The sequence below is a fragment of the Coregonus clupeaformis genome, chromosome 33 (assembly GCF_020615455.1).
Source record: "Coregonus clupeaformis isolate EN_2021a chromosome 33, ASM2061545v1, whole genome shotgun sequence".
NCBI classification, from domain to species: Eukaryota; Metazoa; Chordata; class Actinopteri; order Salmoniformes; family Salmonidae; genus Coregonus; species Coregonus clupeaformis.
This window is the reverse complement of record NC_059224.1, coordinates 27,274,895-27,300,606: the sequence shown is the minus strand read 5'-3', so window position 1 is coordinate 27,300,606 and position 25,712 is coordinate 27,274,895. Positions and strand designations below refer to the sequence as shown.

At 42.0% G+C, this 25,712-nt stretch overlaps 2 protein-coding genes across 3 annotated transcripts; one reads left to right on the top strand and one right to left on the bottom strand.

The window, feature by feature from the left end:
- Positions 1-42: 42 nt before the first annotated feature.
- LOC121548930 (tetratricopeptide repeat protein 13) lies at positions 43-17,645 on the bottom strand. Of its 2 annotated transcripts, none has more exons than XM_041860604.2 (23): positions 17,365-17,645; positions 14,812-14,906; positions 14,629-14,704; positions 14,476-14,546; positions 13,454-13,519; positions 13,122-13,214; positions 12,644-12,760; positions 12,435-12,545; positions 12,240-12,322; positions 11,970-12,111; positions 11,004-11,178; positions 10,149-10,305; positions 9,829-9,959; positions 9,380-9,512; positions 9,150-9,242; positions 8,929-9,012; positions 8,750-8,834; positions 5,305-5,414; positions 3,798-3,933; positions 3,353-3,432; positions 3,104-3,182; positions 2,861-2,940; positions 43-1,246 (listed from the first exon to the last, which is right to left on the bottom strand). In XM_041860604.2, exons 1-23 carry the CDS (start codon positions 17,528-17,530, stop codon positions 1,132-1,134), a joined length of 2,478 nt encoding a protein of 825 aa, XP_041716538.1. In that variant the 5' UTR covers positions 17,531-17,645; the 3' UTR covers positions 43-1,131. The 2 variants fall into 2 exon arrangements, with proteins under 2 accessions (XP_041716538.1, XP_041716539.1); XM_041860605.2 differs by having other exon boundaries at positions 5,305-5,411.
- Positions 17,623-23,999, top strand: LOC121548933 (protein ARV1-like). Its single transcript, XM_041860608.1, has 5 exons — positions 17,623-17,809; positions 18,123-18,242; positions 18,385-18,538; positions 18,769-18,990; positions 23,507-23,999. Exons 1-5 carry the CDS (start codon positions 17,717-17,719, stop codon positions 23,632-23,634), a joined length of 717 nt encoding a protein of 238 aa, XP_041716542.1. The 5' UTR covers positions 17,623-17,716; the 3' UTR covers positions 23,635-23,999.
- The last annotated feature ends 1,713 nt before the right edge of the window (positions 24,000-25,712 follow it).

Here is a 25,712-nt window from a genome sequence, read left to right as displayed (position 1 = left end):
TTATCACTCCTGGTTGAATTGAAATAACAAGAAACAAACCACTAATGTGTCAACCAATTGTATTGACCATTGAACATCCCAATTCCCCCAAAACTCCACAGATTTATTTCCTTCAAGTTTAAACTTCAAGATGGGACATATGGCTCGCTTACAAATCCACCTTTGCGCTTTAATAAACATAGCTAATTCACTCAGGCTAAAAAAATAAATACCAATCCCAGCCATTCAGCACAATCATTGATATGGAAACATTATTATAAAAACAGTAGTACTGACAAAAAAAGACAATTAAGCAGAGAACTCTGTTGTTGTTGGTTGTTTCACGTGATCCTCTGGAGCTCATTGAATAAGGACCCAAGCAGGCGATGCATATTCTATTGTGTCATTCATAGTAAAAGGGTAAGTGGGGAACAAACTGAAAACCAAAGTTATTCAGAGCAATTGAACAACATCCCCAAAATGTATCCCTGAACGTTCGTTCTAATGTTGTGTCAATAAGACCATGGTCAAATTATTTACAAACATTTTACAGAAAAAAGAAAGGAAAGCAACAATGAAAATCACAAATGTCTCAAAATAAGACAAGAGGAATGATATCATGGCACAATGTGTGCTTTCCCCAAAACAAGTTGGACCCAACCTGAAACCAACCCTTCCTCATGCCTTTAGGTCAAGTTAAAAACAATTACAGAAAATGGCAATAGCACAGTGACACTGTCCAATATCGACAAGACTAAATAAAAAGATTGCTTGACTTTTCTAAATGTTCAAGTATCCCAAGTGGAACTGCATAGCCCTGAAGGAAAGTTTACATTTTAGAATCTCCTCCCACACTTTCTCTGCTTATAGACAGAATAGCTGTGAGGGTTTTTAAAAATAGGATTTAAAAAAAAGTGTCAATCACGATCGAGAGATTAACTCTCATTCAAATTAATGTAATTAATTACATTTCGTAGCTTTTACACACTAGACCCTAATAGGGTTTTGCTGGTATTGCAAATATCGGGCCAGACCGGAACAACATGTAGTTGTTCTAAATCATGTTTAGACAGACATTGTGCTTTGGGGGTTGAGTTGGCCATAGACTATGAGCAGACAGACGGGCCCTTGTTCTCATCAGGAGATGAGGTGTTAGGACTTCTTTGGACAGTGCGATGTGGAGTCCGTGTTGAGGACCTCAATCATGGTTCTAGTCATTGGGAAGGTTTCTGCTACCGATGGAAGACTCTGGTACCACACTGGTAGGCTAAGAAGTAAAAAAATATATATATATATATATATATATATATATAAATTATATAGTACCAGTCAAAGGTTTGGACACACCTACTCATTCAAGGGTTTTTCTTTATTTTTACTATTTTCTACATTGTAGAATAATAGTGAAGACATCAAAACTATGAAATAACACATATGGAATCATGTAGTAACCAAAAAAGTGTTAAACTAATTAAAATATATTTTATATTTCAGATTCTTCAAATAGCCACCATTTGCCTTGATGACAGCTTTGCACACTCTTGGCATTCTCTCAACCAGCTTCATGAGGTAGTCACCTGGAATGCATTTCAGTTAACAGGTGTGCCTTGTTAAAAGTTAATTTGTGGAATTTATTTATTTCTTAATGCGTTTGAGCCAATCAGTTGTGTTGTGACAAGGTAGGGGGGGGGTATACAGAAGATAGCCCTATTTGGTAAAAGACCAAGTCCATATTTTGGCAAGAACAGCCCAAATAAGCAAAGAGAAACGACAGTCCTTCATTACTTTAAGACATGAAGGTCAGTCAATACGGAACATTTCAAGAACTCTGACACTTTTTTGTTTACTACATGATTCCATGTGTTATTTCATAGTTTTGGTGTCTTCACGATTATTCTACAATGTAGAAACCCTTGAATGAGTAGGTGCATCCAAACTTTTGACTGATACTGTATACAGTTGAAGTCGGAAGTTTCCATACACCTTAGCCAAATACATTTAAACTCAGTTTTTCACAATTCCTGACATTTAATCCTAGTAAAATTTCCCTGTCTTAGGTCAGTTAATAGTAGAGATAATGATTTATTTCAGCTTTTATTCCTTTTATCACATTCCCAGTGGGTCAGAAGTTTACATACACTCAATTAGTATTTGGTAGCATTGCCTTTCAATTGTTTAACTTGGGTAAAACGTGTCGGGTAGCCTTCCACAAGCTTCCCACAATAAGTTGGGTGAATTTTGGCCCATTCCTCCTGACAGAGCTGGTGTAACAGAGTCAGGTTTGTAGGCCTCCTTGCTCGCACATGCTTTTTCAGTTCTGCCCACAAATTGTCTATAGGATTGAGGTCAGGGCTTTGTGATGGCCACTCCAATACCTTGACTTTGTTGTCCTTAAGCCATTTTGCCACAACTTAAAGAGGCACTGAGTTTGAAGGTAGGCCTTGAAATACATCTACAGGTACACCTCCAATTGACTCAAATGATGTCAATTAGCCTATCAGAATCTTCTAAAGCCATGACATAATTTTCTGGAATTTTCCAAGCTGTTTAAAGGCACAGTCAACTTAGTGTATGTAAACTTCTGACCCACCGGAATTGTGATACAGTGAATTATAAGTGAAATAATCTGTCTGTAAATAATTGTTGGAAAAATTACTTGTGTCATGCACAAAGTAGATGTCCTAACTGACTTGCCAAAAGTATAGTTTGTTAACAAGAAATTTGTGGAGTGGTTGAAAAACAAGTTTTAATGACTCCAACCTAAGTGTATGTAAACTTCCGACTTCAGCTGTTTATGGTTATCAATACAGATAGGAATAAATAATTGGCCAATTTATGACGTGTTTAAAGGTGAAAAAAGTGGATATGCCGAGCTACTCACCTCTTTAAATTCATCCAGTTTTTTGCAGTTTTACTAAACCTGTCAGGACTGGGTGTTGTCATGGCTTCAAAATCAACCAACTGGAGAGAATAAAAAAAAATCATAAACAAGGAAAATGCTTAAAAACAGGCTAATTGATAACTACATATAACATACATGATTATGAATAACCCATTTTCCACCACTGGTAATGTATTATAATAAAGTGGTGTATAGTAGAGCAAAACTATTCATCAGTATTACCTTCCCTTTGGGGATTCTGCCTATCACCTCCTTTCCACTGGCCATCAGTGCTCCCATGACAACAGAGTATGCCACAACACTGTCCAAAATGGGAAATAGGGACAAAATATAGGGAAATGAGACTTATTTCATAACTAAAAAACCTTTCACAAAGTAAAATCACAATTCAGACAAGACCAACTGAAAACCGTGTCGTTACATCATGTCTTAATGGTTATAGCAGAAAATTTGACTTGGACAACACCTTACCTGGACCCTCTGGAGAGGGGCATAAGATTACAAAAGTAGTAAACCAGGGAGAGAATTAAATTACACACTGCATCTGCATCCTGAAAGAGAGAAACAAAAACACAATACAGGGTCCACTTACAGAGGTAATATGATTATACAACAATAGGAGACTGATATTGATACTGTATGTGAGCCATCATGATTAAGTCATGTGAAGTTTGTTAATGGAATTTTAACTTGGGAGGGGTCTACTAAGTTTAAGGGACTGAATACTTAACAGGTTAGCTAGCCTCATACAAAACTGACTGCTCCCCATTTTCAGTGGTAGAGAGTGAATCTATCAACACGACAATAGGAACATTTTTGCGTTATATCAGATAGTAGAGCAACATTATGGATTGGATTGTTGAGATGACAGTCAGAGAAAAGAAAACAGAGGGAACGAGGAAGAGAGAGAGCATACCCCAAGTTCAGTGGACAGCATGAGAGCCTTGCCCTTGGCAGTCAGGTCTTTGTAGATGGACTCGATCTCAGACTGGTACTGCTGAGTGCGCTCCTCTGTGGTCTGGGTCTCCACTGAGAACAGCATGTTGCCCACTCTAAGGCAACACAAATACACAGTCTGAACAAACACTGTGGTCTGTACCATGGTCTGTACAAACACTGTGGTCTGTACCATGGTCTGTACAAACACTGTGGTACTGTACATCAACATTCATCAAGGGACAGACAACAAACTGCACTTTGGTGAAAGCTGTAGGGTTAGAGCTGAGAATAACAAGCTGAATCATAGTATTTCAAGTCTTGTATTTCAAGATGTCTTAGAAAGTTCGAACTGAATGACAAAGAATTCAAATCAGTTCAAATAGGGGGCTTGGCTGTTTATATTTCATTTCTCAGATGCAACCATTCTTTTTTAGATAATATTCCACACTTGAGGAATCCTATACAATATGTTTCTCACTGCAGCTCTTGCCTCTGGCAGTTTCTCAGTATTTTTGTTCTGCACCCCCAAAGGGACTGATTGTCTGGTTCTTTCCCATCAAGGGGCTCTTGGGAAAGTTAGATTTTATTTCCCTGTTCAACATTGTTTAATGCTAAGAAAGGATTAGGTCTTTCTACTACATAATGTAACTTCAACGCAACATCAACAAACAGACCTAGAACATTTGCTAGAAGTTCCCTAACAAAAATGTCTGAGCGCTGAATTCGAATGAACAACAATATTATTCATTGAAGTACAGGTAACTGCCAAAATAAAGGAAACACCAACATAAAGTTTCTTAATAGGGCGTTGGGCCACCACAAGCCAGAACGGCTTCAATGCACCTTAGCATAGATTCTACAAGTGTCTGGAACTCTATTGGAGGGATGCGACACCATTCTTCCACGAGAAATTCCATAATTTGGTGTTTTGTTGATGGTGGTGGAAAACGTTGTCTCAGGCACCGCTCCAGAATCTCCCATAAGTGTTCGATTGGGTTGGGATCTGGTGACTGAGATGGCCATGGCATATGGTTTACATCGTTTTCATGTTCATCAAACCATTCAGTGACCACTCGTTCCTTGTGGATGGGGGCATTGTCATCCTATGGGGGCATAGCCATGGTAGCCAAAATAATTGCCTGACAAGCATTTTTATACATGACCCTAATCATGATGGATGTAAATTGCCTAATTAACTCACGAAACACAGCTGTGTGGAACCACCTGCTTTCAATATACTTTGTATCCCTCATTTACTCAAGTGTTTTCTGTATTTTGGCAGTTACCTGTATTTAACTGCTTTCAACTAAGCCAAGTTGACATATTAAACCCTGATGTTTTTGCACATTAAATTATGTTCTGTGATGGGAAAAATTATTGAATTTCCATTTGATTGGAATATCTTAGGTAAACCACTGACGGAGGTAGACTATAATGTCAAGAGCTTAGTTCTTTATTAATTTATTAGAACCAAATAAACTGACCTGTCTCCTGTTATGGTGATGGTGAAACCGTCATATTCTTTCCCAGGGTCTTTTAGACTGGGCACCTTAGAGTTCACTGTGAAGCCATCCCTCGTTTTACTGTTAAACTGCTTCAGGATAGAAATGCAAAACAGCAGCAAATCAGACATTCTATCAGCTGTGAAACTCATGCCAAGTTGACCTAGATCTCAATTCTGATGTACATGATATCACACACACCACTCAGTAGTTCCTAGATGCTATTCCCATGAATACATCAGGCCTCGAAGCTTTGACCCCTGGGTCCAGAGGAGTCAATATTTTCTTATCAGGGTGTTGTTCCTGGGCTCGACATTTAGGTAAATTTGCCAGTGGCTCACCGGGACAGTGCCAACTGAAAGCTACTGACGCAAATGAAAATAATACTGTCCAGAGTCTAGATCTGACAGGAAAGCGAATGATGCACGCATAATTTCAATAGTAAGGGATTTTATCTTCCATTTACGGACTGTTTAAGTAGCCTATATAGGGTTTATACTGGCAGGTCAAATTCAAGGACTTAATTGTAATTTTCAAGGACCTACATTTTACATTTAATTGTTGTAAATAGCCTATATAGAAGAAGAACCCCCCCCCCAACAAAAAATAAAACTGATTATGGGCCTCCCAAGTGGCGCAGAGGTCTGTGACACAGATCCCAGGCTGTGTCACAACCGGCCGTGACTGGGAGTCCCATAGAGCAGCGCACAACTGGCACAGCGTCATCTGGGTTAGGGGAGGGTTTGGCTGGGGGGGGGCTTTACTTGGCTCATCGCGCTCTAGCGACTCCTTGTGGCGGACCGGGCGCCTGCAGGCTGACTTCGGTCGTCAGTTGAACAGTGTTTCCTCTGACACATTGGTTCGGCTGGCTTCCGGGTTAAGGAGCGCGGTTTGGCGGGTCATGTTTCGGAGGACGCATGACTCGACCTTCACCTCTCCAGAGCCCGTTGGGGAGTTGCAGCGATTAGACAAGATCTTAATTGGATATGACGAAATTGGGGATAATTAAAAAATAAAATAATTATAATTATGCAAAAAAAGTATGCATAACCACTAAGAATAATGCATTTTTAATAGGCATACCCAATGGCATTATGCATTGACATTCACATTATGTTTACATTCTAAAATACACTACCAGTCAAAAGTTTGGACACACCTATTCATTCAAGGGTTTTTCTTTATTTTTTACATTGTAGAATAATAGTGAAGACATCAAAACTATGAAATAACACATATGGAATCATGTAGTAACCAAAGAAAAGTGTTAAACAAATCAAAATATATTTTATATTTCAGATTCTTCAAATAGCCACCCTTTGCCTTGATGACAGCTTTGCACACTCTTGGCATTCTCTCAACCAGCTTCTTGAGGTAGTCACCTGGAATGCATTTCAATTAACAGGTGTGCCTTGTTAAAAGTTAATTTGTGGAATTTCTTTCCTTCTTAATGCGTTTGAGCCAATCATTTGTGTTGTGACAAGGTAGGGGGGTATACAGAAGATAGCCCTATTTGGTAAAAGACCAAGTCCTTATTATGGCAAGAACAGCTCAAATTAGCAAAGAGAAATGACAGTCCATCATTAGCGCTATGATGAAACTGGCTCTCATGAGGACCGCCACAGGAATGGAAGACCCAGAGTTACCTCTGATGCAGAGGATAAGTTCATTAGAGTTACCAGCCTCAGAAATTGCAACCCAAATAAATGTTTCACAGAGTTCAAGTCACAGACACATCTCAACATCAACTGTTCTGAGGGGACTGTGTGAATCAGGCCTTCATGGTCAAATTGCTGCAAAGAACCCACTGCTAAAGGACACCAATAAGAAGAAGAGACCTGCTTGGGCCAAGAAACACAAGCAATGGACATTAGACCGGTGGAAATTTGTCCTTTGGTCTGGAGTCCAAATTGGAGATTTTCAGTTCCAACCGCTGTGTTTTTGTGAGACGCGGTGTGGGTGAATGGATGATCTCAGCATTGTGTAGTTCCTACCGTAAAGCATGGAGGAGGAGGTGTTATGGTGTGGGGGTGCTTTGCTGGTGACACTGTCTGGTGATTTATTTAGAATTCAAGGCACATTTAACCAGCATGGCTACCACAGCATTCTGCAGCGATACGCCATCCCATCTGGTTTGGGCTTAGTGGGACTATCATTTGTTTTTCAACAGGACAATGACCCAACACACCTCCAGGCTGTGTAAGGGCTATTTTACCAAGAAGGAGAGTGATGGAGTGCTGCATCAGATGACCTGGCCTCCACAATCCCCCGACCTCAACCCAATTGAGATGGTTTGGGATGAGTCGGACGGCAGAGTGAAGGAAAAGCAGCCAACAAGTGCTCAGCTTATGTGGGAACTCCTTCAAGATTGTTGGAAAAGCATTCCAGGTGAAGCTGGTTGAGAGAATGCCAAGAGTGTGTAAAGCTGTCATCAAGGCAAAGGGTGGCTATTTGAAGAATCTCAAATATAAAATATATTTTGATTTGTTTAACAATTTCTTGGTTACTACATGATTCCATACATGTTATTTCATAGTTTTGATGTCTTCACCATTATTCTACAATGTAGGAAATAGTAAAAATAAAGAAAAACCCTTGAATGAGTAGGTGTCCAAACTTTTGACTGGTACTGTATGTCAGAATAATGTGGGCACTGACTGACTAAATAGACAGCATGCCCCAGTAGATCCTCCTGACAAACACAAATGCAGTCTGTCCATGTGGTAGCTACTCAGTCTCGCCATTTGAGAAGAGTTGTTGAAAAGTTATTGAGGGGTTATTGTACCATGTTTTAAAACGAGAAAGTGAACAAAAACCGGGTACCCTTTGTAATGGAACTCGTTAATTGAAACTGCAGAAAACAAACGAAAGCAGCAACATCTCTCATAAAAACTGATCAGAAATGATATCACAGAATAATTATATTGCCATTGGAGAAGTAGAACTTCTAAATCGGCTAACATAACGTCAAGGACATTTCAAGGACCAAATAGAAGAAATGTCAGATTTTCATGGTAGGCTATTCCAGGATGCATGAATTGTGCATCACAAATATTCAACCAAGACTTTGAACTTTTTAAATACCTTGCCTTCGCGTTTACTGGTAGGCTAGATATCATAACTTGGAACATCTTTCCTACCCCTACCAATGTCGGTCTTTGGTGAGCGGCTCCACCAAACAACCAGCTGTTTGAGAGCTGCGCACTCTCTGCCTGACAGATTATCTCAAACTAGGCTGTGTGTGTGCAACGCACGTGTGATAAATAATCAACATAACAGCTTCGGGAATTCCGTTTTTTAAAATCAATTATATAGCCTAGATTAAAAATAGCATTATTACAACAACAAAAAAATCCCAAGCGGGCCACTGACGGGGATGATGGACTGGCCCGGAGGGTTTCCTAAACCTCCCCTGTGTCATTATTACCTTCATTATGGGGAGAAGGTCTTCCACCTTGTTCACATTTTCCAGTGCTTGTCTGACTTCCAGTAGCCCTCTTGGGTTGTATGCCCTGAGGACAACGCATCAGTAAGTCAACATATATCACCATGTAGAAGATATTTCTCCAATAAAAAGCTATCTGTATTTTTCTTTAAAAGACCCACTTGTGGTAAACCAATATTCTGTCTTTGATGAAATTGAGTATGTTGTCAAAGTAGGCCAAGTATCTTATGTTGATGATTTGTCCTCTGAGGAAACAAACAAAACAGGAAAACCACATTATCAAAAGGGATATCTAAAAATACAACTTGACTCAACAGTTGTGTGTCAGATTCACACAGTGACTATCTTTGAGATGATTTTATGTCATTTTCCTTTAGGTTACCTAATGAGGTTAATATGGTTATTGAACCCTCGGCTGAGACTTCTGGCAGGCATCTGGTCCAGCCAAAGAACAGGCTGGTCTGGATCAGCAATCCTTCAGAGGGACAGAACAACCTCACAGACTGACAATATAGAAACAGTAGACAGGGTGATTGATACTGCAGATGTGCATTGCGGTAATAACATTGTTTAAAAATGTTACTATAAAACAATCTCACACCCAAGCCTCACCTCCTCCATTTGACAGCAATATCGAACATGTCTCTCCACTGCATCTGCCTGGTTTTGCCGTTGACTCGCACCTTTGAGTTGCTCCAGGTGCGCTGCATAGCCTGCATGACCTCTAGAGTTGCTAGGCCCATGGCTATTGAGGTGAAACACAGCACATATTCAATTTCAGAACTTTGAAATATACTGTTATGGAGCTACTGGATTAAAGACATAGGATGGGGTAAGACAATATGTATTCCAGAAAGACCAACTTGTACAATAGTTTGTTTGTTATTTTGACGTGAGTACCAGCATGCACATTCTTTTTAACAAAGGACATGTTGTTCAGGGCTGATACTAGTCACATTAAACTGACAGAGTTAATTGATTTCAACAACTCAATCTGATTTCAGCCAAGAATGTACAACAGATTTGAGGCTGAACTCGAATGTGCTCAGTATCTCACCCACCTCTGTGTATTCTGCGATTGGGAAGAAATCCTGGTGTGTCGTATTGCATAAGGGCACCAAGGTGATCAGCAGCGCAAATGAGCTTCTGAACTTCAGTGTTGTAGCTTTCAAAGTTCTGAGGTAGAACATCTCTACAATGGCAAGGCATGATACAAGATCAGTTGGGCAGGTTACAAATGGATTGAATAGCACAAACACACAGTAGGTTAACGTCATCTACTGTAAAAGAGCCTGCTCCATTACCCATCAGTTAGCCTATACTGCAGTGCTGGCAGAAAATATTGAACTGTCAGCAGCAGGTTCTATCCCTTTAAACTCACTTAATATGAGGCTGCAGTCCTGGCTGCTCCTCATAGTCCTCTATAAGGAAAGGAAGGTGTTTTGCCCAGTGGTTTTTGAAGTTTCCTGGAAGATCCTGATCAACATTATATTCTGCCACAGGTTTGTCGAGATGTGAGTGCAAGTAGCGAGAGTATTCTGTGGGGGGAAATGACATGAGGAAAATTCTAACCATATCTCCATAGGCAAGAAATGATCAAAGACAAAACATTCCGCTTCAGGTTGAAATGTTAGTTAAGAGGTCACTATAGCTGACTAAACTCCACGGTGAAGGAAGTTTCTGATGAACTCCACCAACGGAGTGGAGCAGAGACCAGGCTTTGTGGAATTCAGCTTAGACTACATCGATTTGCTCAAGGTCAACACTTAAATTTAAATTATGAAATGCTTACCTTGTACCCATGTTTGTCCCCTGTAGTTGCGTACCTTTCTTTGTTTGCTGAAATCCTTACTTGATCAATAAACAATCAAATACAACCACCGACTGTTTCCTCATTGCTGTTGCTCTAAGATGGCAACTCAGCGCAAATGCGCCAACTGAATCTCAACAAGGAAACAGGTGGTGGTTGTATTTGATTAACGTTTATTGAAAAAGTATGATTTCAGCAAACAAAGAAAGGCACGCAACTACAGAGGACAAACATAGGTACATAGTAAGAATTTCATAATATATATATATTTTTTTATATAAGTATTGACCTTGGGTGAATCGATATAGTCAGAGCTGAATTCCACAAAGCCTGGTCTCTGCTCCACTCCGTTGGTGGAGTTAATCAGAAACGTCCTTCACCATGGAGTGGAGTTTAGTAAGCTAAAGTCACTAATGTTGCACTCACCTCGAAGGTATTTCACTTTGAGATATTCCGAGCTTGCCTTCTGGCCCAGCAGAGGGTCATTCAACATTACTTTAGTCTGAGCCTTGATGCCTTCATAGAACTGCCCCATGGACACGTGGCTCAGGCCCTTCATGTACTGACACACCTCGTTGTAGGGCTCCAACTGTAGACACCTCTGCAAAACACAACATGGAGGTGTTACACACCAAGCCCAATGACGCACATAGGTGTAAGAATTCAAAATGGAGGGAGGGAACCTCAAATTCACACATACATAATTCTGACTCAAAGTGGATGTCACTGCAGTCACTTAACCTTTCGCTGTTGACAGTGTGAATGGCCTGAGGCTAACAGCTCTAGCCCGGTGAGTCATGACCCCACCAAACCACATTCTCTACAGGCAGCCTGGGAAACACGTGACACGGTCATGCAAGGTGATGTGTTGGAGGGAGGTAATAGTAACCGTCATAGTAACGCCACATCTATTACACATCAATGCGTGAGGCCTACTGAGTCACCACAGCAGGGCTGCCGATGGGACAGTAGGCAAATAGGCAGGTCGCTTACGCTGCCAAATGCGACCATGGGGACAGAGAGAGGCAGTGGCCTACGTGACGCGCGTCTGATCAGCGGCACGGCTGCTCGTTAGCCTGCGATGCCATCAACCGCCTGACGTCACAGTGAAAACAAAGCATCAGGAGAATCGCTTGTAACGGCTGGAATGATGAGTTACAAATGGAGTGGGACAAGTATTGATCCAAGGGTTTTTTCTCTAGACAGCATGCTTAGAAAAACTGATGCAAATGAGAATCATTTTTAGGCAGGCCAGCCCCATCCTAGCCAGTACTATTGCACATAGTCCACAGTAAAGCAGTCTGTTGTCATGAGAGGGTAGATGTAGAATAACTAGTTCAGCTGTACTGTCATTGGTAGACTGATATCGTGTCAGGAGAAAGAAGCCATTACCTTGAAGTTGCCGACAGCCTCCTGGAGGCTGCCGTGGTGGTAGAGCATCATGCCTCTCAGCTGCAGAGACTGGATGTGGTTCTGGTTGAGCATCAGGGCTTTCTGGAAGCTCTCCATAGCTGCCTCAAAGTCTCCCAGCTCCCTACAGACAGGTTACAGGGATCACTCACTGCATTGGCCCATGAGTACTAAGGCCCTGAGTTTTTCCTGACCATGATGTGAACTGACCAGGTTGGAACCAAAGCAGGTCATAGAGCATCCCCACTGTACCTGTAGGCCTGTCCGAGACTTTTGTATGCATCTATGAAGTCAGATTTTAATTTCAGGGCCTCCTTGAATGTTTCAATAGCTTCCTGAATGGGGGACAATATTGAGTCATAAACATGCAATGATTTAACCAAAAACTGGTTATACTGGCAGTACTCAAAGTTGAGCAACTATGGTTTTGTACAAAAATGTCTATACCTTGAGCATTCCTCTGTGGAAGAATGTTAGACCTTTGTATAGCATGGCAATGGGTTGGTTTTTCTTCAGATCCAAAGACTGTTGAAAATCCTCCATAGCTGCCACATAATCCTATTTGGGGAAAAACAAAATCATAAAACCAACTGTGAGAACTTTATATATCAACACCACCAATCAGAGACCCCATATACATTGTCTGTCAGTCTGACCTCGGAGATGAAGAGCAGAGTTCCTCTGTGTCTGTAGAGGCGGGCAGAGGGCTGGAGCTGGATGGCTTTGGAGAGATCACTCTGAGCCTCACTGATCCTCCCAAGTGGAGAAAGGATCTGCAAGTCCATCAATCAAGTAAAACTTGAAACACATAAATGCTACTATAATTTCCATTTATTTCACTTGTGTGGGGGAGTCCAATGGTCTAGTAGCTAGACTACTTCAAGGCATATTGTTAATACAACAGCAGTTGCCTCCTCTGTAAGATGCATTTTAAAGCCTGCTTGAGAGAATACCACCGCCCTCACTCATTTGTAACCATTTTGCATGTGGTGACACAGAAACGTCCTCCATTTAAACAGACATGCAATTCAAGCATGATAGTAAACCCCAATGAAAACCAATACCCTAACACAAGGTATAACACAAGCAGCGGGTTAACCCATGAAGCCGTAACAGGCATAGAATTATCCTCACCTCTGCCCGCTGTTCGTACACCTCAGGGCGGTTGGGCTCCAGAGTGATGACTCGGCTCAACTCGAACAGCGCCAAGTCTGCATTCTTGATGTCCTTCCATAGAAGGAGAAGAGAAGAGACAGTGTCACCCCTATTGGACACACCAGGACAAAAGAAAAGGCAGCTCGCAGCCTTCATCAATCACGTCCACTGACAAGCACATATCCTAACTGCTGAGCAGTGCAGATTAGATTTGTATTTATGATGTGTCACAGTGAAAACATTTGCTGTCTGAATAAAACTGCTGGTATCAACATTCTGTGAACTAGTATCATGCTGCTGTGATCACTTACCTGCAGACTCTTTTTCCCGTATGCTATCCCTCTCCCGTAGATGGCACTGACCACCTCTGGATCCCCCTAGTACACCAGAGGACAACACACACTGATATCCTCCATTGCAAACCGCACAACATATTCAAAGCAGGGAGAAAAGAGAGGAAGTACTGTAATGTAAACAAGGCAACAGTAAACATGTCGTCCCCCACGAATGATGCAGCCCCCCGGGCCAATTAGCGACAACAATTCAAAGTAGACTTTACTGATAGTACCAAAACATGTGCCCGTTATAGCGCCATGAATATTCAAGTGGATATGAATGTTCTTGCATATGTTGAGTCTTGACAGTGTTTGCAACATGTGCACCACATTTTGTTACAGTACGATTATCTGTGACTGATTTATATGCATTTATGTGCCAGACCACACCCACGTGAATGTTTATTGGTCAATAGCAGCCATGTTATTTTAGGTACTAGTCTGGAAAATATTGCATTGAGAGACCTTTGTCCTTAGATGCCACATATCCAGTTTCGTGCGGATTGGTCATTTAGTGCCAGAGGAGTAACGTTTTAAGTGTTCATTTTCTTTTCCAAATTGCGGAAAATCCATCATGGCGGGCCTTAGGCGCATTTGTTCCTTGTGAGGAGAGGGACCTATGTACATAATTTCATGACTTTAGCTCAAACGGGGTGAGGGGTGTGACCTTTCAAAGTTTGCATTTTCAATTGCTTGTTATAGTGCCACCATCTGGTCAATCTGTGTAATTTAGTAAATGCAGGATCTCTTTGGCAAGACGCATCATTCACCCAAGTTCCGTCAAAATCGGGCCAGTGCTGTCTGAGATTTTGCGTGTGACGAAAGGAGACAGATCGACAGTCCCCTCCCCGATTTAATCATGGGGGACGATGAAGTCTGTCTCTCTACTATTCATATATTTGGCTAAACAAAAAATATGCATTATTCAAACTGTCAAGAAGACCAGACATGTATAAAGATTAGTGTTGTAATTCATGCATCTATGAATGTTAACCAACCTGTAGTAACAAGGAGAAGTGTTTGATGGCTTCATCGTACAGGCCATTGCCAATAAGAACATATCCTATAGCTGCAATGAAATGAATAATGAGAGTCAAGCAATGTATAGCATACACTCCACAAACCAAACTCTTTCAGGAATAATTTCTTACCAAGCTCCTCATTTGTGTTGTGGTTGTCCACTGCAAAAGGGAATCGCTTCTGCTCTATGAACAACTTGGCTTGTCTCTGTTTGAACAAAGATAATGGTAGTTATTCCACGACAATGATGCGTCAGTCAAACAGAAATGCCCAGGCAAAAGCATTGAGATCTCAGTGAATTTGGTGCATCTCACCAAGATTTTCTCTGCGTTGAGAGAGAAGACAGACTCGCATGGTGGGTTGCTTCCTTCCTCACAGTCTGGGTCCTCCAACTGTAGAATGAAGGACTCTGTAGGGAAACATACAGTATCAGACAACAAATCGCCCAGACTGCTGCCAACATGGTCATTAAGGGGATATATATACACTTAGTGGCTAGTTTATTAGGTACACACATTTAACTTTGGATTGGAGATGCTTAATGTGAGTCTGGAAGGAGAGTTTACGGTCTAACCAGACACCTAGGTATTTGTAGTTGTCCACATACTCTAGGTCAGACCTGTCGAGAGTAGTGATTCTAGTCGGGTGGGCTGGTGCCAGCAGCGTTCGATTGAAGAGCATGCATTTAGTTTTACTAGTGTTTAAGAGCAGTTGGAGGTTACTGAAGGAGTGTTGTATGGCATTGAAGCTAGTTTGGAGGTTTGTTAACACAGTGTCCAATGAAGGGCCAGATGTATACAAAATGGTGTCGTCTGCGTAGAGGTGGATCTGAGAGTCACCAGCAGCAAGAGCGACATCATTGATATACACAGAGAAAAGAGTCGGCCCAAGAATTGAACCCTGTGGCACCCCCATAGAGACTGCCATAGGTCCAGACAACAGGCCCTCCGATTTGACACATTGAACTCTATCTGAGAAGTAGTTGTGGTCCTCTGTAGCTCAGCTGGTAGAGCACGGCGCTTGTAACGCCAGGGTAGTGGGTTCGATCCCCGGGACCCCCCATACACAAAAATGTATGCACGCATGACTGTAAGTCGCTTTGGATAAAAGCGTCTGCTAAGTGGCATATTATTATTATTATTATTATTTAGTTGGTGAACCAGGTGAGGCAGTCATTTGAGAAACCAAGGCTATTTAGTCTGCCAATAAGAATGCAGTGGTTGACAGAGTCGAAAGCCTTGGCCAGGTCGATGAAGACGGCTGCACAGTACTGTCTATTATCGATCGCGGTTATAATATTGTTTGGGCGTGGCTGAGGTGCACCCATGACCAGCTCGGAAACCGGATTGCATAGCGGAGAAGGTACGGTGGGATCTGTTTGATATCTTGGCTTTCAAAAACTTTCGAAGGGCAGGATGGATATAGGTCTGTAACAGTTTGGATCTAGAGTGTCACCCCCTTTGAAGAGGGGGTGACAATCTCTGGGGATCTCAGACGTTACGAAAGAGAGGTTGAACAGGCTAGTAATAGGGGTTGCGACAATTTCAGCAGCTAGTTTTAGAAAAAAAGGGTCCAGATTGTCTAGCCCAGATGATTTGTAGGGGTCCAGATTTTGCAGCTCTTTCAGAACATCAGCTGTCTGAATTTGTGTGAAGGAGAAGCAGGGGGGGGGCATGGGCAAGTTGGAGTGGAGGGTGCAGAGCTGGTGGCCGGGGTAGTGGTAGGCAGGTGGAAAGCATGGCCAGCCGTAGCAAAATGCTTGTTGAAATTCTCGATTATTGTAGATTTATCGGTGGTGATAGTGTTTCCTAGCCTCAGTGCAGTGGGCAGCTGGGAGGAGGTGCTCTTATTCTCCATGGACTTTACAGTGTCCCAAAACTTTTTGGAGTTAGTGCTACAGGATGCACATTTCTGTTTGAAAAAGCTAGCCTTTGCTTCCTAACTGCTTGTGTATATTGGTTCCTAACATCCCTGAAAAGTTGCATATCGCGGGGGCTATTCGATGCTAATGCAGTATGCCACAGGATGTTTTTGTGCTGGTCAAGGGCAGTCAAGTATGAGGAGAACCAGGGGCTATATCTGTTCTTAGTTCTGTTTTGCCCAGTCTAATGTTCAATCGAACAGTAACTGTATGCCTCGATGCCTGTCTGCCTGCTTTATATAGTAAGCCATGGCCACGTGACTCAGTGTCTGTAGGAGCTAACCATTTTCGTGAATGGGGTGGTGTATCTAACAAACTGAGTATATAAGGATCACAAACATTGACAGGCTTCTAGGCTTCTACCTGCAATGAAGGGACTGCTCACGTCAAATACTAATCCTGTATTGTTGATTGATTCATAAAAGCCTTAACAAGTTGTGACACTTCAGTGGGAAACCCATAAGATGACCTCATTCATTCATTCTCCTGGATATTTTAATTCATTTACAAAGCAATTCGATTTTCTTTAGCTACAATTTACATACCAAATAATGAACTTGTGCCAGCAAGACAATGAATGAGCCAGTGCGAGCTTTGAGGTGTGCTCTTGGTTACGTTCACGCCCAGGAAAGGCATACACTGCAGAGAGCGTGTACTAACTGGCATCGTGTTTAAAAACGTAGCTACATAAGGACATCATAGTACTGCATTATTCAGGGGACCTTGACGAAATACTTTCTATTAGTCTTGATATATTAGTTGCGGATCCTCTGATTCTACCCTGACCTTTACTATCAAATCCTAACCTCTACGAGAGAAGGGGTTATCTCTCTGGCTTGCTATGTAACTTCCTGTCAACTGGTGCAAAAGAAGAAGTTAGTTTAGCTATCTACATTACACAGCGAGTTACGAGGACGTGGCAAAACAGTGTTAAAAGAGCGCTTACCGCAATCCGTTGTGTATTCCTCCCACTCTGACGGAGAGCTGCAACCATGTTTGTGCAGTTCGCTATTGAAGAAAGTGAGTGTAGAGAAGTATTCCGTGGAAAATATAGCACGGGATAAGTACAGAAGTGAGAGAGCTACCACAACAACACTGCCAGCAGGTGCCATGTTGTGTTTGATGTGTAGGTGAGGAGCGCGGGAGCTTTGGTAATGTAGTTCCCGGTACCTACGCCCCCTCGTGAACTAAACTACCAGTCAAATTGTAAACGACTACAACTCCCAACCAATCACGCATAGATCCAGGAAGTCAGGTTGTTCAAGACGGTTGCTCCATCGTTACCAACATAAAACAGAATGGCAAAGGGATTTAGATGTGTTGAATGCAATAAGGACGCGCACGAGCTTCACAGAGATTACAGTAATGGGATCTTGAAGATAACCATATGTGTGAGTTAACTAGCTGTCTCGTGTTGATTTATTGGTTAAGATATTAGCTAGCTAACTGGTGATGCTAGGCTTAGCTAGGAATTAAGCCAAAGGGACCTGTGACTGCCAGCTGGGTTTCTCAGTTCTGTTTCTATTGAAGTTATGATGCCTGATGATGGATAGCTAGCTGAAATGTATATAGAGTAAATGGTTAGTGGTTGGGTCTCTACCCTTATAACAGAGAAAAGAGTAAGCTAACTATCTAGTTTAGCCATAGAAGCTGGATAAATGCTTGTGGTGTGATGGTGTGCCTGTCCGTCTCTATTTCTTTCAGGGATCCTGCCAAAAGCCTGTGGACAAGTACATTGAATACGATCCAGTCATTATTCTAATTGATGCCATTTTATGCAAAACTCAAGCATTCAGACATATTCTGTTCAACACTACATTGAATGTAAGTACAGTAAGACACTGAAAAACTGTTAGTCAGAGTACAGTGCATGCTTTAGAAAATGTATGCAACTTAACACAGCATTTACACTGCAGACAGAGACACAATTAATTATGCCATGTCTTGTTGATGGTTTCTTCCACAGATTCACTGGAAACTGTGTGTGTTTTGCCTGTTGTGTGAGGCCTACCTGAGGTGGTCACAACTCCAGGGATCTGAACATAGCAATGACCCAGCAGACATCATTAGATACACCAAGGAATGGGATTTCTATGGCATGTTTGGGATGGCAGCTCTTGGTGGGTCTACAAAGTACAAAGCACATTATTATTATTATTATTATTATTATTATTATTAACAACTCATGCATTTCATTAGCAAACATGCATATGACAATGTTAATAGCAATGTTATAACAAAGTTTCCAAGTGTAGAGGAAGTGACAAATCCTGCTTTCTTTACACACCGATTCCATACAAATGACAGCCTCCTGATGGTTGGTACTGATTTCATGTTAATTTGTCCACAGAATTGGGTGCGTTCTCTGTTGGAGTGCTGTCCTTCCTGTGGCTGGTGCAGTGGTTGCTTGGCTTTGACTTTGAACTGAGCTTACAGCTGAAAGCCCTCCTGCTGTCCAGCTATGGAAAGGTTCTGCTCATCCCTGCAGTCATATGGGAGCATGACTACTCCCCGCTCTGCTTCAGCCTCATCAAGCTGTTTGTGCTCACGTCCAACTCTCAGGCCATAAGAGGTACATTAGCCAACACCTCCCTCAGTGTTCCAATGCTCCCATTAGTCACTCACATTTATAATATAAGATATAATATAATATGCCATTTAGCAGACGCTTTTATCCAAAGCGACTTACAGTCATGTGCGCATACATTTTTACGTATGGGTGGTCCCGGGGATCGAACACACAACCCTGGCGTTACAAGCGCCATTGTCTACCAATTGAGCTACAGAGGACCACATTTAGCTCCATCTCTGTTCCTGACAATTCAGCGAGGGAATTGGAGGGAAAATGGATTGAAAAGTTATAATTTCTCATTATTGATACTACAATATAACCTATTTCATACACTACATGACCAAATGTATGTGGACACCTGCTCATCGAACATCTCATTCCAAAATCATGGGCATTAATATGGAGTTGGTCCCCCCTTTGCTGCTATAACAGCCTCCACTCTTCTGGGAAGGCTTTCCACTAGATGTAGGAACATTGCTGCGGGGACTTGCTTCCATTCAGCCACAAGTGCATTAGTTAGGTTGGGCACTGATGTTGGGCGATTAGGCCTGGCTCGCAGTCGGTGTTCCAGTTCATCCCAAAGGTGTTCGATGGTGTTGAGGTCAGGGCTCTGTGCAGGCCAGTCAAGTTCTTCCACACCGATCTCGACAAACCATTTCTGTATGGACCTCGCTTTGTGCACAGGGGTATTGTCATGCTGAATCAGGAAAGGGCCTTCCCCTAACTCTTGCCACAAAGTTGGAAGCACAGAATTGTATAGAATGTCATTGTATGCTGTAGCGTTAAGATTGCCCTTCACTGGAACTAAAGGGCCTAGCCCGAACCATAAAAAACAGCCCCGGACCATTATTCCTCCTCCACCAAACTTTACAATTGGCACTATGCATTGGGGCAGGTAGCGTTCTCCTGGCATCCGCCAAACCTAGATTTGTCAGTTGGACTGCCAGATGGTGAAGTGTGATTCATCACTCCAGAGAACGCGTTTCCACTGCTCCAGAGTCCAATGGCGTCGAGCTTTACACCACTCCAGCTGACACTTGGCATTGCGCATGGTGATCTTAGGCTTGTGTGCGGCTGGCCATGGAAACCCATTTCATGAACAGTTCTTGTGCTAACATTGCTTCCAGAGGCAGTTTGGAACTCGGTAGTGAGTGTTGCAACCGAGCACAGACGATTCAGCACCCTGTTCTGTGAGCTTGTGTGGCCTACCACTTCATGGCTGAGCCAGTGTTGCTCCTAGACGTTTCCACTTCACAATAATAGCACTTACAGTTGTCCAGGGCAGCTCTAGCAGGGCAGAAATTTGACGAACTGACTTGTTGGAAAGGTGGCATCCTATGACAGTGCCATGTTGAAAGTCACTGAGCTCTTCAGTAAGGCCATTCTACTGCCAATGTTTGTCTATAGAGATTGCATGGCTGTGTGCTCGATTTTATACACCTGTCAGAAACGGGTGTGGCTGAAATAGCCGAATCCACTCATTTGAAGAGGTGTCCATTTACTTTTGCATATATAGTGTACATCGAGCACCATAGATCTCACCTTTTGACATCAGTCATTTTCAATGAAAGGGTAAATGGACAGCTCACAGGGTATTGATTGGGAGGCTAGGAGCACTGGTGTGCACCAGCAGATGGCAGCACTTACTCCTAGCTTGAATCTATGTTAAAACATGAATTCCATTTTTCCCTAGAGTTACTAAAATAGGCAGTTATAAATAGTTCCAAAACTGTCCAAAGCTAATCCATTAATTCACTAAAACAATCATCCGCGCAAGCAAGCATTAGTTTCTATGTGCCCCTGTGGTTTGTCACGTTTGACAGGATAATGGCCTAATGGATTATTGTATCTGTTTATTGCACTGATGGGTTATTCCGTTTCCTGACAATAATGATTAAATGGCAGTATTTTTGCAATGGATTGGATAAGGTGAATTAATCATTAAACCCTATTCGGACGGGATTAATTTTACTGGGGGAGGTCGGGTAATGTAATTATGTGCACAAGCACAAAACACCACATCTGTAATTTTAGTCCCGTCCGAATCTGCCATGGCAGTAATTTTTACATGGCAGGAGAGTAACAATTCCAGTCAGAATAACCTACAGTTTTTTGGAAAACTCCAAAGTCCTCTGATAATACTAGTCCCTTGAGAATCGACATCCCAGTGTTTTGAGAGAAATGTCTGAGTTTGACAGGTTTTGCTCACAGTTTTAGCAAGAAAACTAACTGATTCGAAAGATTGAACAAAGTGCTGCGCATAGTTTATATATGAAGGGCCTACATGTATCAACTTTCACAGTGAATGCTTTTATGTACAGTGACTTCGGAAAGTATTCAGACCCCTTGACTTTTTCCACATTTTGTTAGGTTACAGCCTTATTCTAAAATTGATTAAATCGTTTTTTTCTCATCAATCTACACACAATACCCCATAATGACAAGCCAAAAACAGGTTTTTAGACATTTTTGCTAATTTATATATATTTTTAAACACGGAAATATTACATTTACATAAGTATTCAGACCCTTTACTCAGTACTTTGTTGAAGCACCTTTGGCAGCGATTACAGCCTCAATTGTTGGGTATGAAGCTACAAGCTTGGCACACCTGTATTTGGGGAGTTTCTCCCATTCTTCTCTGCAGATCCTCTCAAGCTCTATCCGTTTGGATGGGGAGCGTTGCTGCACAGCTATTTTCAGGTCTCGCCAGAGATGTTCGATCGGGTTCAAGTCCGGGCTCTGGCTGGGCCACTCAAGGACATTCAGAGACTTGTCCCGAAGCCACTCCTGCGTTGTCTTGTCTGTGTGCTTAGGATCGTTGTCCTGTTGGAAGGTGAACCTTCGCCCCAGTCTGAGGTCCTGAGCGCTCTGGAGCAGGTTTTCTCTGTACTTTGCTCCGTTCATCTTTGCCTCGATCCTGACTAGTCTCCCAGTCCCTGCCGCTGAAAAACATCCCCACAGCATGATGCTGCCACCACCATGCTTCACCGTAGGGATGGTGCCAGGTTTCCTCCAGAAGTGAAGCTTGTTATTCAGGCCAAAGAGTTCAACCTTGGTTTCATCAGACCAGAGAATCTTGTTTCTCATGGTCTGAGTCTTTAGGTGCCTTTTGGCAAACTCCAAGCGGGCTGTCATGTGCCTTTTACTGAGGAGTGGCTTCCGTCTGGCCACTCTACCATAAAGGCCTGATTGGTGGAGTGCTGCAGAGATGGTTGTCCTTCTGGAAGGTTCTCCCATCTCCACAGAGGAACTCTAGAGCTCTGTCAGAGTAACCATTGGGTTCTTGGTCACCTCCCTGTCCAAGGCACTTCTCCCCCGATTGCTCAGTTTGGCCCGGGCGGCCAGCTCAAGGAAGAGTCTTGGTGGTTCCAAACTTCCTCCATTTAAGAATGATGGAGGCCACTGTGTTCTTGGGGACCTTCAATGCTGCAGAAATGTTTTGGTACCCTTCCCCAGATCTGTGCCTCGACACAATCCTGTCTCAGAACTCTAGGGACAATTCCTTCGACCTCTTGATTTGGTTTTTGATCTGACATGCACTCTCAACTGTGGGACCTTATATAGACAGGTGTGTGCCTTTCCAAATCATGTCCAATCAATAGAATTTACCACAGGTGGACTCCAATCAAGTTGTAGAAACATCTCAAGGATGATCAATGGAAACAGGTTGCACCTGAGCTCAATTTCGATTCTCATAGCAAAGGGTTTGAATACTTATGTAAATAAGGTATTTCTGTTTTTTATTTTTAATAAATGTGCAAAAATGTCTAAACCTGTTTTCGCTTTGTCATTATGGGGTATTGTGTGTAGATTGCTGAGGATTTTTATTAATTTAATCAATTTTAGATTAAGGCTGTAACGTAACAAAATGTGGAAAAAGTCAAGGGGTCTGAATACTTTCTGAAGGCACTGTATATGTTTTGAGCGTATAAATTGAATACTGCCTAATGCATCAGTAAAAATATTGCGCATATTAAATGTAACCCTTGCTGTGAATAGATGGCAATGCAGCATATAACTGACCTAAACTTTTGGAAATGATAAATTCACTTTCTCATCCATAGCCTTAAAACGCATCTCAAGTGCAAGTGCACTGTTTAGCTCACATCTGAAGGCTGGGGGGCATTTAGGAGGTCTACTGCGGATCGCTAAAATATCCGAATGATTATGATCACACTTCCTCAATTCAAATATTATGGCGACGCTATACCAAAGATGGTTGGTATGGTTTAGAAACTCGGGAACCAAGCTCGAGTTATAAGTGTAGCCCTGTTATGTCCTGGACTTATTGAAATATCTTCACGCCTAGAAAAGAACCTCCAGGTTTCCGTCATAACTGTCAATATATTGAAAAAAGTAAAGAACTACAGGCTGCAGTATAAATGATTTTCTTATCTACAGGAAGTAGGAGTTTAACATGATTCCAAAGATGTTCAAAACAAGTACTTTTCCTGCATATTGTCATGTTTGTGTTCTTGCAAGATGTGATCATTTCCTCTCCTCTCTTTTCCAGTCATTCTAAACTGCAGCAGAAGGCTATCCCTGCTGGCTGTGTGTGTGGGTCTGCTGTTAGAAACGTGCGTAGCCTGGGCGTTTCAGACACTTCCATGGAGCATACAGGACATCCTGCCGTTCCAGTGACCTGTTTCAGGCCAGTCCTGAAGAACACACTGTTACAATGGCACCTATTATACCCTGGACCAGAGCACTGTGTGGAGTGTGCCTAGTCATATACAGTGAGGTCCAAAAGTATTTTGGACAGTGACACTTTTTGTTGTTGTTTTGGCTCTGTATTACAACACTTTGGATTTGAAATTATATAATGACTGAGGTTAAAGGCCCAGTGCAGTCAAAAATATTTTAACTGTTTTGTATCATATTTTACAACAGCTGTAAAAGTGTGAAAAGTTTTATCAGTGTTTCCTGATTGTTGCAGGTTGAAAATACAATCTACACACAACCTTCTAATCAGCAGGTTTGCATTGGCGGGAGTTTCGGCTTGCCTGGTGACATCACCATGCGGTAAATTGGTTAATAAACCAATAACAAAGAGTTCCAAACATTTCTGCCAATAACAGCTAGTTTTCAGTTTTATCTTCCCTTCTCAGACCACTCCCAGACAGTCCTAGCAAAATTCCTGCTTGAGAAATATATTTAGGCTAAAAAGCTATTGTTGTCAATTTATGGAAAACTATTACAGTAAGGTACCTAAGTTTTACCCAGAAATTATTTGATATTGTTATTAAAAAATAGTTGCATTGGGAATTTAAAGTGCAGACTGTCAACTTTAATTTGAGGCCATATTCATCCATATCAGGTGAACCGTTTAGAAATTACAGCACTTTTTGTACACATACACTACCAGTCAAAAGTTTGGACACACCTACTCATTCAAGGGTTTTTACTTTATTGTAAAAATGTTTTACATTGTAGAATAATAGTGAAGAAATCAAAACTATGAAATAAAACATTTGGAATCATGTAGTAACCAAAAAAGTGTTAAACAAATCAAAATATATTTTATATTTGAGATTCTTCAAATAGTCACCCTTTGCCTTGATGACAGCTTTGCACACTCTTGGCATTCTCTCAACCAGCTTCACCTGGAATGCTTTTCCAATAGTCTTGAAGGAGTTCCCACATATGCTGAGCACTTGTTGGCTGCTTTTCCTTCACTCTGCCGTCCGACTCATCCCAAACCATCTCAATTGGGTTGAGGTCGGGGGATTGTGGCAGCCAGGTCATCTGATGCAGCACTCCATCACTAAAATAGCCCTTACACAGCCTGGAGGTGTGTTGGGTCATTGTCCTGTTGAAAAACAAATGATAGTCCCACTAAGCCCAAACCACATGGGATAGCATATCGCTGTAGAATGCTGTGGTAGCCATGCTGGTTAAGTGTGCCTTGAATTCTAAATAAATCACAGACAGTGTCACCAGCAAAGCACCCCCACACCATAACACCTCCTCCTCCATGCTTTACGGTGGGAACTACACATGCAGAGATTATCCGTTCACCCACACCGCGTCTCACAAAGACACGGTGGTTGGAACCAAAAATCTCCAATTTGGACTCCAGACCAAAGGACACATTTCCACCGGTCTAATGTCCATTGCTCGTGTTTCTTGGCCCAAGCAGGTCTCTTCTTATTATTGGTGTCCTTTAGTAGTGGTTTCTTTGCAGCAATTTGACCATGAAGGCCTGATTCACACAGTCTCCTCAGAACAGTTGATGTTGAGATGTGTCTGTTACTTGAACTCTGTGAAGCATTTATTTGGGCTGCAATTTCTGAGGCTGGTAACTCTAATGAAGTTATCCTCTACAGCAGAGGTAACTCTGGGTCTTCCATTCCTGTGGCGGTCCTCATGAGAGCCAGTTTCATCATAGCGCTTGATGGTTTTTGCGGCTGCACTTGAAGAAACTTTCAAAGTTCTTGAAATGTTCCGTATTGACTGACCTTCATGTCTTATAGTAATGATGGACTGTTGTTTCTCTTTGCTTATTTGAGCTGTTCTTGCCATAATATGGACTTGGTCTTTTACCAAATAGGGCTATCTTCTGTATACCCCCCTACCTTGTCACAACACAACTGATTGGCTCAAATGCATTAAGAAGGAAAGAAATTACACTTTTTTGGTTACTACATGATTCCATATGTGTTATTTCATAGTTTTGATGTCTTCACTATTATTCTACAATGTAAAAAAATAAAGAAAAA